This window comes from Panthera uncia, chromosome B4 (assembly GCF_023721935.1).
Source record: "Panthera uncia isolate 11264 chromosome B4, Puncia_PCG_1.0, whole genome shotgun sequence".
In the NCBI taxonomy this organism is placed as follows: Eukaryota; Metazoa; Chordata; class Mammalia; order Carnivora; family Felidae; genus Panthera; species Panthera uncia.
The window spans coordinates 88,913,892-88,926,939 of NC_064809.1; the positions used below are offsets into that span (position 1 = coordinate 88,913,892).

The window sequence follows — 13,048 nt, forward strand, 5'->3', positions numbered from 1 at the left end:
CAGAACAATGAAACAAAATCAGTAGGAACAAGAAGAACTATGATGGCCATGACAGGCCAGAAGATGTGGATAACTAAATTACCAAGTGTTTTTAGAATGCGTCCTCTGAAACCCAATGATGTGACATCATTTCTTGATGTGCAAAGGGCTTGTTATGGACTGAATGTTTGTGTGCCCCCCATTTGTATGTTGAAGCTCTAACTCCCATTGTTGCTGGATTTGGAGAAAGGGCTTGGAAGGAATTCATTAAGATTAAATGAGGTCATAAGAGTAGGGTCAGATCAGATAGGATCAGATCAGATAAGAGGAGATGAGACACTAGATAGGATCAGATTAGATAAGTGGAAACACACCAGAATGCTGGCCTGTGTGCTCCTGTGTTCTCTCTCTCTCTCTCTGAATGTATGTGTGCGTGTGCCCGTGTCTGTGTGCATGTGCCCACATCCAGGAAAGGCCATCTACAAGCCAGAAGAGATTTTACCAGAAATTGAACCCTGTGGACACCTTGATCTTGGGATTTGTAGTCTCCAGAGCTGTGAAAAAAAATAAATAAATTTCTCTTATTTAAACCACGCAGTCTGTGACATTTTCAATGCCAGCCTGAACAGACAGGATTTATTTTGGGGATTTACTAAATAACAAGGAAAGGAGGGCCAAATCCTTGAGATGGAAAATGCACAAGATTTGTGCTTATAACTTGACAAGGAAACTTTGGAAATCCTGAATGAGATTTTTTTTCATCTATTTTTCCAACAAACATTGCCTCCAGAGTTCTCCTAGCCAGCAGCAGTTTTGCCATCTGTGACGTGCAGAAGTTGGATTAGGATGTCTAAGCCATTTTCCATTATCAAATTGCAAACAGTCTGAGTAGATACTTGACTGCAAAAGAAAACATTCCGCCATAATCTCAGATTTATTTCACATGTTTGGGGTTCTTCTAGAAGTAAATAAATGTTTGCTTCAAAAATAGAGCTTTAGCTAATATTGAAAGCCCTTGACGGAAAACTATTCAATTCTAAAAATCAGATTTTAGAAGGCAGTGCTGACTAGGCAAAAGTTATCATAGCCACACACTTCGAGGTGAGAAATACTAGGAAAATGATTTAAGAAGAAAATAGTGAAATGAGATGAAGCATGAAAATGTTGGAAGAAATTATTTTCTATAGTTGAGGGTTTTCTAATAGACAATAGCTGTTGACTTTAGAAAGTTTGGAAGACACAGAGTAAGAAAATAAAATCACCAGTTATCCTTCCTTCAACCCTAAAAGGATAATTGCTAAAATTTTAATATAGATCATGTTGCAAAGTAATAGATTTTTAGAACACTGGTTTTGGTATCTTAAATGGGGAAGGGTTGAGTTATAAGACAATGCAAATCTAATCTTTAAAAATCCACACTGAACTGGAGGAATAATTATTGCATGTTATTACTATTAGGTCATTTTGATGAAGGCTTAAAACCACCCAACTTTTCCTTCATAGAATTACCAAGTAATATGCACCACAAATGTTCTCGCCCCATTACTGATCTTTACCTCACCCCTGAACTCCAATGTACCTAGGACCCTCTATGGCCTGGGGATGGGATAAGGCTCAAAGAGGGAATATGCTAGTGATCTTTGTTTTGAAAATTATTTCCCAAACCAGAAAATCTATGTTCCACAAGCTGGGTGTCCTTTGCACATTCATCCTTAGGGATGCTGGGTAAGTAACTGCCACCAAGAAAAGTTTTCCATGTATACAAAGAGCTGTTATCTGACTCCTCTAGTTTCCTCCTCACCTGATTTTTTATCTTAGGCTTTGATGCCTGTGCTTAGCTGGGACTTTGCCACCGATAATACTGTGTATCTGTGCTATTGTGCCATCTGGGCCATAGCCTTTAGGGTTTCCTCGGCATCTCCATTTTGTAATCCGTGTAGTTCATTACTCTCTTACCTCCAGCTAGGAAGGAAGCTCTTCTTCTAGTATATGAAATATGGGGGCAGGGGGGTGGGGGGCAGAGTTGGGGAGGCAAAAGTTCCCGTGGCAAAAGATGAAGTCACACAGTGAGACAGTTTTAGGTTTAACCGCAGCCCTCTCTTTGCCAGAAGCACGTATGCTGGGAGTGGGTGGGCAGGGTGCAGTTCAGGGTCTGGGTTTGTGTGGATTTCAGTGTAGTGCCATATGCGTCTGGAACTTCATACTGCTTCTGTCTGTGCTGTCAGAACCGTTCTCTACCAACACTTACTTTCTCTCAGGGGCCCGGTTGTCTCCCTCTACCGTCCAGTTTCCATGCCCATCTGACATTTCACAGATATAGCTGTATACGTTTGAACTTCAGTTTTGGACAGAGGTTAGTTCCCACAGTTTTACAGGCCATCAACAAAATAGGAAGTATCACCAAACGTCTGTTCAGTGTATCAGGATGCATTTGGCTGCAAACACAAGATTCCTAGTTTATAAACCTACTTAGTAAGGAATTTATGTGATAGCATTTATAAGCCCATAAGCAGGACATTCTCCATGGAGAGAACAAAAGAGCTGCTTTAATGACATTATGAAGGATCTGTTTTTTTCTCTCCCGAGACCATCCCCAAGGCTCACTTCATTCTAATATTTACCTCCATGTGGTTGCAAAATGGTTCCAGAAATGGCCAGAGCTGCCACATGTTCCTGTTCAGATCCAGAAGGAGAAATCTGAATGAGATCTGGTACCCCAAGCCATATATTATTGGCTGTTGTAGTCACACACCAGCCTGAGTCTGAGTGCAATTTCAAATACGGAGGGCAGGGTAGACTGCAGCAAGATGGGAAGAGCACAGTAGGCAAGGGGATAGCAAGTGCAAAGGTTCCGATGTGGGACTCTGCCTAGTGTGTTCACAGACCAACAAGAAGGCAGTGTGGTAGTGCAGAATGAACAAGGGAATAAGACCAGAGGTGACAGCAGAGTGGGAGGAGAGAGAGTGCAGATCATACAAAGAGTCTGACTTTTATTCTGACCCAAATTAGATGCCATTGTTGGCTTCTAAATAGATTTAGTTTACATAGTCAAATAATCAGATAGTCAGATTTGATTTAAAAGGATGAATCTGGCTGCAGTGTTGAGGACAGTCTATAGATTGTAACAGTGGAAGCTACTTTAGTTAGAAGACAACTGCAGTAAACCAAACAGGATATGATGATGGCTCAAACCAGGCTGGCAGTTGTGGAGGTGGAGAAAAGTGTGATTCTAAATATATTTTGAGTAGAGTCAACAGGGTTTGCTAGTGGGTTGAACATGGGCTGTGAAGAAATAGGGGAGTCAAGGATGACTCTCTAGCTTTTGGTTCAAGCAGCTGGAAGGATAGAGTGACTTGGATGGGGAAGAATGTTGAAGAACAGGTTCAGGAGACAGGATCAAGCATTCAATTTTGGACATGAGTCTTAGGTTTAAGGGAGAGGTCTGGGCTAACCATATACATTTGGCAGTCCTTGGTAGATAGATGGTATTTAAAGCCTCGAAACTGGTTGAGATCATCAAGGGAGTAGGTGTACATAGAGAGAACTATGAACTGAACCCTGGGGCACTCCAACATTAAGAGTTAAGGAAGAAGAGAAGGGACAGCACAGGAAGCTGAAGAGTGACCAGTGAAGTAGGCTAAAAAGAGAATTTGGAAAACAAAGAAAGTGTCCAAGAAGGAGGGGAGGGATCACCTTTGTCAAAAACTACTGATAGGTTGGGGCACCTGGGTGGCTTAGTTGGTTAATCTGACTCTTGATTTTGGCTCAGGTTGTGATCTCACGGTTTGGTGAGATTGAGCCCCACATGTGGGGCTGCTTAGGATTCTCTCCCTCCCTCTTCCTCTGCCCCTCCCCTGCTTACGTGTTCACTCTTTCTCTCAAAATAAATGTAAAAAAAACAAAAACAGAAAAACTACTGATAGGTTGAGTAAGATGAGGCCTGAAAATTGACTGTTATATTTAACAATGATGTGGACATAGATGACCCTGAGAGCCATTTCAGTGGAGTAAGGTAGGAGGAGTGGCTTAGGAGTTGGTTTAAGAGAAGATTAGAGGAGAAAAGTTGGAGATAGAAGATTCAACTCTTTACTACAAAAAGGAGTAAAGAAATGGGGGTAATTATGGCATCAAAGGGGGGAAATCATATCAAATTTTTTTGGTTTAAGATGGAAAAATAACATCATATTTGTACGCCGATGGAATTAATCCAGCAAAGAGTGAGAAATTGATGGTGTAGCTGAGAGTGAGAACGGCTGCCCTGACATCTTTGAATAGGAGACGGGAGATCAGATCGGATGCACTAGTGAAGGGATTAGACTTAGATAGGAGCCTACTAATTGACTAATGGAAAAGGAGGGAGGGCGTGTATGTCCCTACAGATGCTGGTGGGCAGATAAATGTGGTGCTGCTGATGGTGCTGAGAGTCTGTGGATGTTTTTTTCTGATACTTCAGTACTTTCACTAAATACTCTCAAGATCATTGGCTGCGCAGAAGGGTGGAGGAGAAGGTAAACGGAGTTGGGAAAAGAGAAGGCATAGAATAGTTGTCAAGGGGACCCGAAGAGTAAGTGAACAAAGGGCACTTAGTGTGACAACCTGGAAGCATAAAGGACCCATTTGAAAGTCATGGCTTTGATTTTAAATTGGGTCTAATTAACAGGGTTTTTATTCCCCACTCCACCTCCAGCTACATTCTGGTGCACAGGAGGCAGAGCCAAAAATTAGAAAATTGTATCTGATCAGGAGGGTAGATTTGCCAAGGCAGCTCAACAAAGCCAAAGAGGAGCAAGAGAATGGAGAGCATATGTGAGAGGGATTAGAAAAATTGAGTGTGGATTTTATGGATAAAGAGAGAAGTAAGGACATTAAGAGGGTGGGGCCAGAGAAGAGGTGGCAAGATTTTGGATTTGGTAAACTACGGGGGTGGGAAGGTGGGGCGGGGGGAAGAATTGTTGGGGTCAGAGCACTAGAAGAAATGCACTGGAAGGACAGGAGATGTGGTCTGAGAGTGGATTCATGAAATAGAAATTACAGAAGGGGCACCGTCGATAATGACAAGTTCTAGGGAATGATCATGGGAGTGAGTGGCTGAAATAGGGTGGAGAATAAGATTACTGGAGGAGGATCGGTCAAAGAACTCACAGGACAGGGTATTGGAAAGATCATCATCTACTCTACATAGATTTCAAATCATCAAATAGGATAGGGCTAGTATTGGAGAGAATTGCAGTGAGCAGGAGCTATATAGTCTAAAAATGAGAGGGAAGAATTAAGGTGGGGGAGAGCAGTGGATGACAGCAATGGTGAAGAACAGTGAGCGATATAATCTGATGATATAAAATTCAGAAGTCAAAGGCAGTTTTAAGGAATACAGAGAGAGCATGGTCTGATACTAACTGCCAACATTAAACATACAAGAAATTTCACATAATCCATATACATTTCAAATACTTGGGGCACCTGGGTGGCTCGGTCGGTTAAGCGTCCGACTTCGGCTCAGGCCATGATCTCGCGGTCCGTGAGTTCGAGCCCCGCGTCGGGCTCAGAGCCTGGAGCCTGTTTCAGATTCTGTGTCTCCCTCTCTCTGACCCTCCCCCGTTCATGCTCTGTCTCTCTCTGTCTCAAAAATAAATAAACGTTAAAAAAAAAAAATCAAATACTATGGTATTCACATAAAATTCTTGATTCCCTGTAAATCAGAAGATCTGGAAAAGCAGGCCTTGTTGACTGCTTCACTCAGCAACCGTGATTCCTGGATCCTCTGCGTAATTGAGTTTGGATCTCTCATCGTACTAATTCACCAATCCAATAGCTACCAAATACTTGTATCCTGCCTGTTGCTGTTTATTCAGGTAGTACCTTTGAAAGGTATAGAGTTTCTTAAGCGTGTACAGATAGACAAAATTTCAGCTATTTGAACAAAGGCATATAGAAACCTTTGCCCAACCGGTATTGGCTTCACCAATTTTCAAGTGTATTTTGTGGCATACTTTAGCTGAGAACGACTTGGGATTCAGGTAGCGTCAGGCGTAATAAACGATGGTGTATCATCAACTGTTGGTCTCTAGGGGGCGCCATTGCCAAAGAGTACAGATCTGAAAGGTTTCAACAGGGTTGATACTGTTCGGTTGATGGCCATTGTCCACTCCAGTCATTAAGGCTGGGATTTTTCTCAGCACTTTCAAAGCATCTCCTCTTTTTTGTCAGTAGCATTCGTATCATGCTCGCGGTGGGTACAGCATACCGTGACAGAATATTTCAAAACAACAGCCAAGTTTACTTAAACTCCATGTTGAAAGCAAAACAGTCTGTGACACACTTTGAAGTAGGAAAAGTAGCGGAACAATGTTTTATCAAGAAAGCCCAGAGAGAAAAGAATGTAGAAAAACCAAGTAGCAACGTGGAGAATGGGCAGCGTCTGGAAGAAAACGAGCACAATTTTCTTCTGCTTTGTTCTCTCTTTTGCGTTCCTGTTGTTGGCATCTTCTCTGGTCTCTTCCAGCAATCACTTCGTATGTGCACGTTTACCTGTTCGACTTCAGTAAAAGTTGGGAGGGAAATGCGCCAAACGTTTCGGATGGTTGTCTTCAGCTCAGTGACTATCTTCTCCTGTCAGTTTTTCTGGATTTCCCAAGAGTTCCTCGGGACACATGTATCGCTTTCTGGCAGGGTAAAACAAAACGCGTCTTTAAAAGAACTATTGACCGGTCTTCTGTCCATCCACGCCAGGAGACAGCCCATGCCAGGGCAGGCAGAGTGGGGTGTAGACTCTCCTCCATTAGTCCTGCCCTCCTGGTCTTCCCCCGGCTTTCGCTCTTTGCCTCTCCAGTCACGTCCCAAACCCGGAGGGACGAAAGGCCTGCTCAGAACGTAAAAGCCAGTGAGGAGGGCCACGCAGACGCAGGGGAGACCCCGCCGCCAGGCCGGGCGTCCCCAGGGGCATCTCTGCCGGGCAGCGCCTTGCGTCATGTGGGGCCCGCCCCCTGGTGGGGCTCGGCAAGTTCTGCAGCCTTGGCCGTCGTGGAAGCAGGATTTCCGCGGTTGTGTAATAGCACCTCGCGGGCGCGGAGAGGCCTGGGCTCCGCATCCCTCCTCGGACTGGCCCCTGGTCTCCGGCGGCCGAGCCATGGCCTGGACGGCGGCGGCGGCGAGCGGCGGGGCCCACGGTACGCTCTCGGCGCACACGCTCCTGTTCGACCTCCCGCCGGCGCTGCTGGGCGAGCTGTGCGCGGTCCTGGACAGCTGCGACGGCGCGCTGGGCTGGCGCGGCCTCGGTGAGCGCGGCCCGCCGCTGCGGCGGTGCGGGCGGGGCGGGGGGCGGCGGGGACGCGGCGCGCATGCTCAGCGGGGCCCGCCGCTTTCGCGGCCGGGCTGCCCGTGGTCCGGCCCGCAGGGGGCCGCGCGGCCTCCGGGTCTTCCGACGGGGAGGCTGTCCTTTCCTCACCCCGGGAAGGAGGCAAACACGCCCCGAGGCCCGAAGGAGAGCTCCCCGCTCTCTTTCAAAGACACTTGGGGTGTCTCTGCAAGGTTAAGTGAGCGGAGGCTTGGGAAACGCGGCAACCCGCGTGAAACCATCTAATATTTATCAACTGTGCCTCCTTTGCTTGGTTCCGAGTATTTTCAATCAGAACGCCTATGTGATGTCCTCTTCCTGCAAAATTACCCCAGAATATAATCTTCGTATGAAAACATTTTTGTGCCTTTCAGTGTACCCTTTGGTGTGTTCAGCCCACTTCCAAATACCCCCACCTTCCTTAAATTTCAGGTGAAATGCTAAAGTAGAATACGATTTGTAATTAATGTGGCTCCCAGTTTTCCTCATTAAGTATTTCTGGCTTATTTACCCAATTTGTGGCATGAAAGTTTATGCTAGATGCTGGCTTTTTATTTTAATCTAGAAAATTGGCTTTTAAGACTCCCATTTTATGCAGCCATTGGGAAGTTGGGCAACCGACTGCTTTTGGCAAGTGTTGAGTGTCTTCACCAGAATTCGGACAAAAATCCTTTGTTTTGATAAGTACAGGTGTTTTTGTTAGATTTGAGCTTCCATGAGGCCACATTTAATATGATTGAAAATAAACACAGTCATGTCAAAATAACTTAGCCTTGATTCTCTGAAATTGTCTTATTTATTTTAAACAACAGCAGAAGACCTATGAGAAAAAAGTTTTGTGTTGATGAGCAATATGGTCACACATTCTGGAATGTGGCATTGGGCTTTGAGTTAATGTAAATTATATTATAAGCTCTGTCACTTTCAAAGTATGACCCTGATGTAAACATCTCAGAAAAGGGTGCTTGACTCTTTGGCTTCTGGAAAGCATAGAGAGTTCCAGTATGCGTTTGAGGGTAAGATCCTTTCCACACCAGATCTTTCTGAAATGGATAATGACATGGGCAGTTTTAGCACCCATTGGTGTCCTGGAATTACTATGTTTGTGAAAGAAACTTTTTTAGTCCAACCCACAGGTAATGAATAGGGCTAGGCAGCTATCATAAACGAGTAAGGCAGGTTGAAGACTGGAAATGAAAAACATATGTCCCATCTGAAAGGGGCAGTTAGTCCTCAGTCCCAGGTCACTGCCACTTTTCAGGAAGTCCAGCCCAGAATTGCTGGACTCTCTCTCTCTCGCAGCACTGAAATACAGATATTCGTGCTTTACCTGGGCTGTCTCATATAACACTTCCAATTGCCCTTGGGAGGTAGGTGCTATTATCATCACACTGTTTCAATAGGGGAGGAAATCATGGTACATATACATTAAGTTACTTGCCCAAATTGACACTGCTAAGGAGCGGCAGAGCCAGGATTCGAACCATGGCAGTTGGGATCCACTGCCTGTGCCCTTAACCTACAGCCACTCTACACTTCCCGACCCTGACTTCCTCAGGGTCGCAAGTCCTGACTTCTGTGCTCTTTTCCGCTGTATCTCACAGCCTCTCTAAAGTGTAGTCATTTCAGCCATGAAAGAACAATTCAGTGAGCCATTTCACACATGCAGCCCCATTTTTCTAGTTGTGGAAATCAGACCACCCAAATGAGAACAAGCTCGGGCTGTTTATTCAAAGCAAGGGAGTCAGCCACCATCACTCGCATCTGACAGAGACCCAAAGGCAAGCTGAGGAGTGGAAAAGCTTTATGTTGGAAAAAAGGGGAAGGCTTCAGGTCTGTCCTTATTGGAGGCAGTTGACATGGAGAAGCTATGGACAAGCTAACTAGCAGGAGAGCATTCTATGTGATTGTTTAGGGAGCATATTTGACTTTTTCCAGATGGCCCTAAACTGGAAGCAGGGGCAAAAATTAGGAAAGCTGTCCCTTGTTGATCAAGTCCTGACTATTTGGGGCTGATTGCTATAGCGATTATTGTTTGGCTTCCTGGACTAGTTGCTACAGATGCTAATATAACTTCCCAGACTAGTCACCCTAGGTAGTAGATTGGCATCCTGGGCTGCTTGATGCATCTTGTGGGTCACAGTTCTATTTTTATATATAGTCTGGCCATTGTCCCTTTGTATATTCTTTCATAGGAGAAGAATCTAAAATGTCTAGCCCTTGATTCCCTAGCTATAATTTATTATGCACATAGCTGGACCACATAGCTCTGAAAGGAGATCTAGAACAGACCAGCTGCCTCATGAATTATTGGCTCAGCAAGAAAGGAAGCCTGGCTCAGTTCAGGGTGGTTGAGGGCAACTGCCCATGTTAAGTATGCCATTTCCCTATTGGCACAGTGAAAGGAGAAAGAGGGGAAGAGGTGCAGGGAGGGAAAACTTGACCTTAGAGGGTAGAGGGAGGAGAGTGTTAGGGGACTGAATCAAGGAGACAGCCCTATTTATGCTCAGGACAGTGGAGAGCCTAAAGATACAGAGTGTCTAGATTCCATATGGAGAACAACCGTAATAGGTAAGACTGTCTCAAGCCGATTGTGTTTTTTCTTGATGATGGTGAACATCAGACTATATTTGCAAAGGCAGCTCCACCACAGATAGATCATATGGCAGCCTAGTCATTCACAAGCCGGAATCATCTGTGCAACCTTTTAAAGACAGATGGCTCAGAGCTGTCAATTCAGTAGGTCTGCTTTGAGGATCCTGCATCTTTCTGGTTTTTGCTGAGCCCTACAGGTGAGTCTGAAGCACAGCCTGGTTTGGGAGCCTTTGCTTAGGCCAAATTCTCTTCTTTAGTGGCATCTTAATAGATATTTTGGGGGCACCTGGCTGGCTCTGTCAGTTGAGTGTCCATCCCTTGATTTCGGCTCAGGTCATGATCTCACGGTCATGAGCTCGATGCCTGCGTCCGGCTCTGTGCTGAGCACGGGGCCTGCTTGGGATTCTCTCCCTCTCTCCCTCTCTCCCTCTCTCTCTCTCTTCCCCTCCTCTCTCTCCCCCTCCCTTGCTTATGCAGGCACATGTACTCTCTCAAAATGAATAAATATTTAAAAAATATATACACATAACAGTTATTTTACCACACTCTTTCACTTCTCCACTTAATTTTCTTTTTTTTCTCTTTTTTTGTTTATTTACTTTTGAGAGAGAGACAGAGCACGAGCAGGGGAGGGGCAGAGAGAGAGGGAGACACAGAATCTGAAGCAGGCTGTCTGCTTCTTAGAATCTTTGAGCTGTCAGCACAGAGCCCGACACAGGGCTTGGACTCACAAACGTGATATTATGACCCGAGCCAAGTTGGACGCTTAACCAACTGAGCCACCCAGGTGCTCTTCCACTTAATTTTCTTTATCTTTATTTTATTTTATTTTATTTTATTTTATTTTATTTTATTATTATTATTTTTTAATGTTTATTTTTGAGACAGAGACAGCGTATGAGTGGGGGAGGGGCAGAGAGAGGGAGACACAGAATCTGAAGCAGGCTCCAGGCTCTGAGCTGTCAGCACAGAGCCCGACGCGGGGCTCGAACTCACAAACCGCGAGATCATGACCTGAGTCAAAGTCAGACGCTCAACTGACTGAGCCACCCAGGTGCCCCTTAATTTTCTTTATCTTTAAACGTATTCTACATATTATTCTTCAAGTCACTTTTATCATGTATTATTATTAAGAATAGTGTAATCACTAGGTTAACATTCTCTGGTTGGTGATGATTTTATGGCTTCGCAATGAAAGTAGGAGCCCAAATTGAAAATGTTATTTATTTTATACTATCTTACAGACATGGGAACATGTGTACTTGGTGGCAAGTCATTTCATTATTTTACGGTAGAGGGTTATTGAGTGTTATTTGAATTAAATTGAAACCTTTCAATGCTTATGATACATTGAGAAGGAGACCCTTTTACAGATAGTCTATAATGGTTGTATTTAGATTTCCTCTTCTTAAAAAAAGAAATTATCAGAGCAATTATTATTCATCATTTTAATTTAATTCATCATTAAATTTAAAATTACATTAAATATGTATTTGAATATTAAAGACTTAAAATAATAGGAATAATAACGATAGTAGCTGCCATCTACTGTTTACTCTTTGCCAGATACTCTGTGCTAAGCACTTTATGGAGTGTGTCCTTGATCACAAAAATCCTGTGAGGTAGGCACTTTTCCTATTCCCATTTATAGGTAGGGAAACTGACTCTCAGAGAATATAAGCAAATTACCTCAAGTCATGGTCTTGTAAAGCACAGACTAGGTTTCTAATCAGATGGTCAGACTCCAGAGCCTGTGTTCTTTTTAAAAAAATGTTTAGGGGTGCCTGGGGGGCTCAGTCGGTTAAGTGTCCGACTCTTGATTTTGGCTCATGTTATGATCTCCCAGTTCATTCGTGGGATCGAGCCCTGCGACAGAATCTACACTGACAGCACAGAGCCTGCTTGGGATTCTCTCCCTCTCCCTCTGCCTCTCCCCTGCTTGTGCACACATGCACACACACACTCACCCTCTCTCTGTGTCTCAAAATAGATTTAAAAAATTTTACAAATGTTTAAGTAGACTTTATTGTTTAGAACAGTTTTAAATTTACAGACAAGTTAAGAAGAATTCTCATATATTTAATGTCTTTCTCACATACTCTGCACTCAATTTCCCCATTATTAACATCTTACACTAATCTGGTGTTGTAGACCCTAAGCCTAAAGTTCTCTTTTGTCTAGCAAAAGAGCAGACGCAGGATTAAAACGAGAGATGGCTAATGTGGGGGGGGGGGGAGATAAGAACCTCGAGTAAGGGTCCTTGCCTAGTATTTATTCAGATCAGAAGGCTTGCAAATGTGATGGGTGTGTACAAAGAGACAAAGAAACTCGGAACATTAACTTGTGGATGTGAGGGGGAAAAGGGAATTTTGAAGATATACAGTGTTTGGGGTTTGGGTCAATATAAAACAAAATCCAGGCACCGGGCAGATGGGTAGATGGTTGTTAACGGCAGACAGGAGGCACCGTGTCTATTTATCTTTGCCAGCCTAGGGGATGAGACAGACAGGGGGAATAACCTCAGGGTTAACAAGACACCTTTTCTTTTGTTAACCATCTCCACTCCGGCTGCTTTGCCTGCAGTGCAGAGGTCCAGAGTCCAATTCACCAATTTACCTAACCTGTCCCTATTCTCCTATGAAAGCAGCTTTCTGCTGTAGTACTAAACTTGGGGTACTTTCACCCTGAATATCTAATCTTGTTATTCCTATGTATTGGGCACCTTTGTGCAGATTCTATTTCAGGCCTTTGCCTCTCTGTATGTATATCTAGGGGTTCAGCACCCCTTCCCTGTTTTGGGGTGCCTTTGCACCTCCCTATTCTTGGCACCTTTGTGCCTCCCTATTCTTGCCACCTTTGTGCCTCCCTATCCTTAAAGTGCCAATCTGTTTACCCAAACTCGGGTGTGAGCATTTTATGACTTTGTGTTTCTTTATGCCCTGTTAACCCATTGGTGTAGGCCCTGGGGGATTCCTAAGCTTATCCCCCACAGTCTGGTAGATTTGTTACAATATCGATATGTTATTGTTAAAGTCCATATCTTATTGGGATTTCTTTCATTTTTACCTAACGCCCCTTCTCTCTTCCAGGATCCCATCCAGAGGTTAGTTAGCCATCATGTATCCTTAGGCTCCTCTTTAC

General features: G+C 44.2%; 1 protein-coding gene across 2 annotated transcripts in view; it reads left to right on the forward strand.

Annotated features, from left to right (window-relative positions):
- Window positions 1–5,711: 5,711 nt before the first annotated feature.
- IRAK3 (interleukin 1 receptor associated kinase 3) overlaps window positions 5,712–13,048 on the forward strand; it is a 63,237-nt gene continuing 55,900 nt past the window's right edge. Inside the window, exon 1 of one of the 2 annotated variants that reach the window (XM_049625923.1) lies at window positions 5,712–7,253. In XM_049625923.1, coding sequence (XP_049481880.1) covers window positions 6,947–7,253 — 307 coding nt within the window. In that variant the 5' untranslated portion in view covers window positions 5,712–6,946. The remainder of the gene's footprint in view (window positions 7,254–13,048) is intronic. The other variant, XM_049625922.1, reaches the window with a different exon arrangement.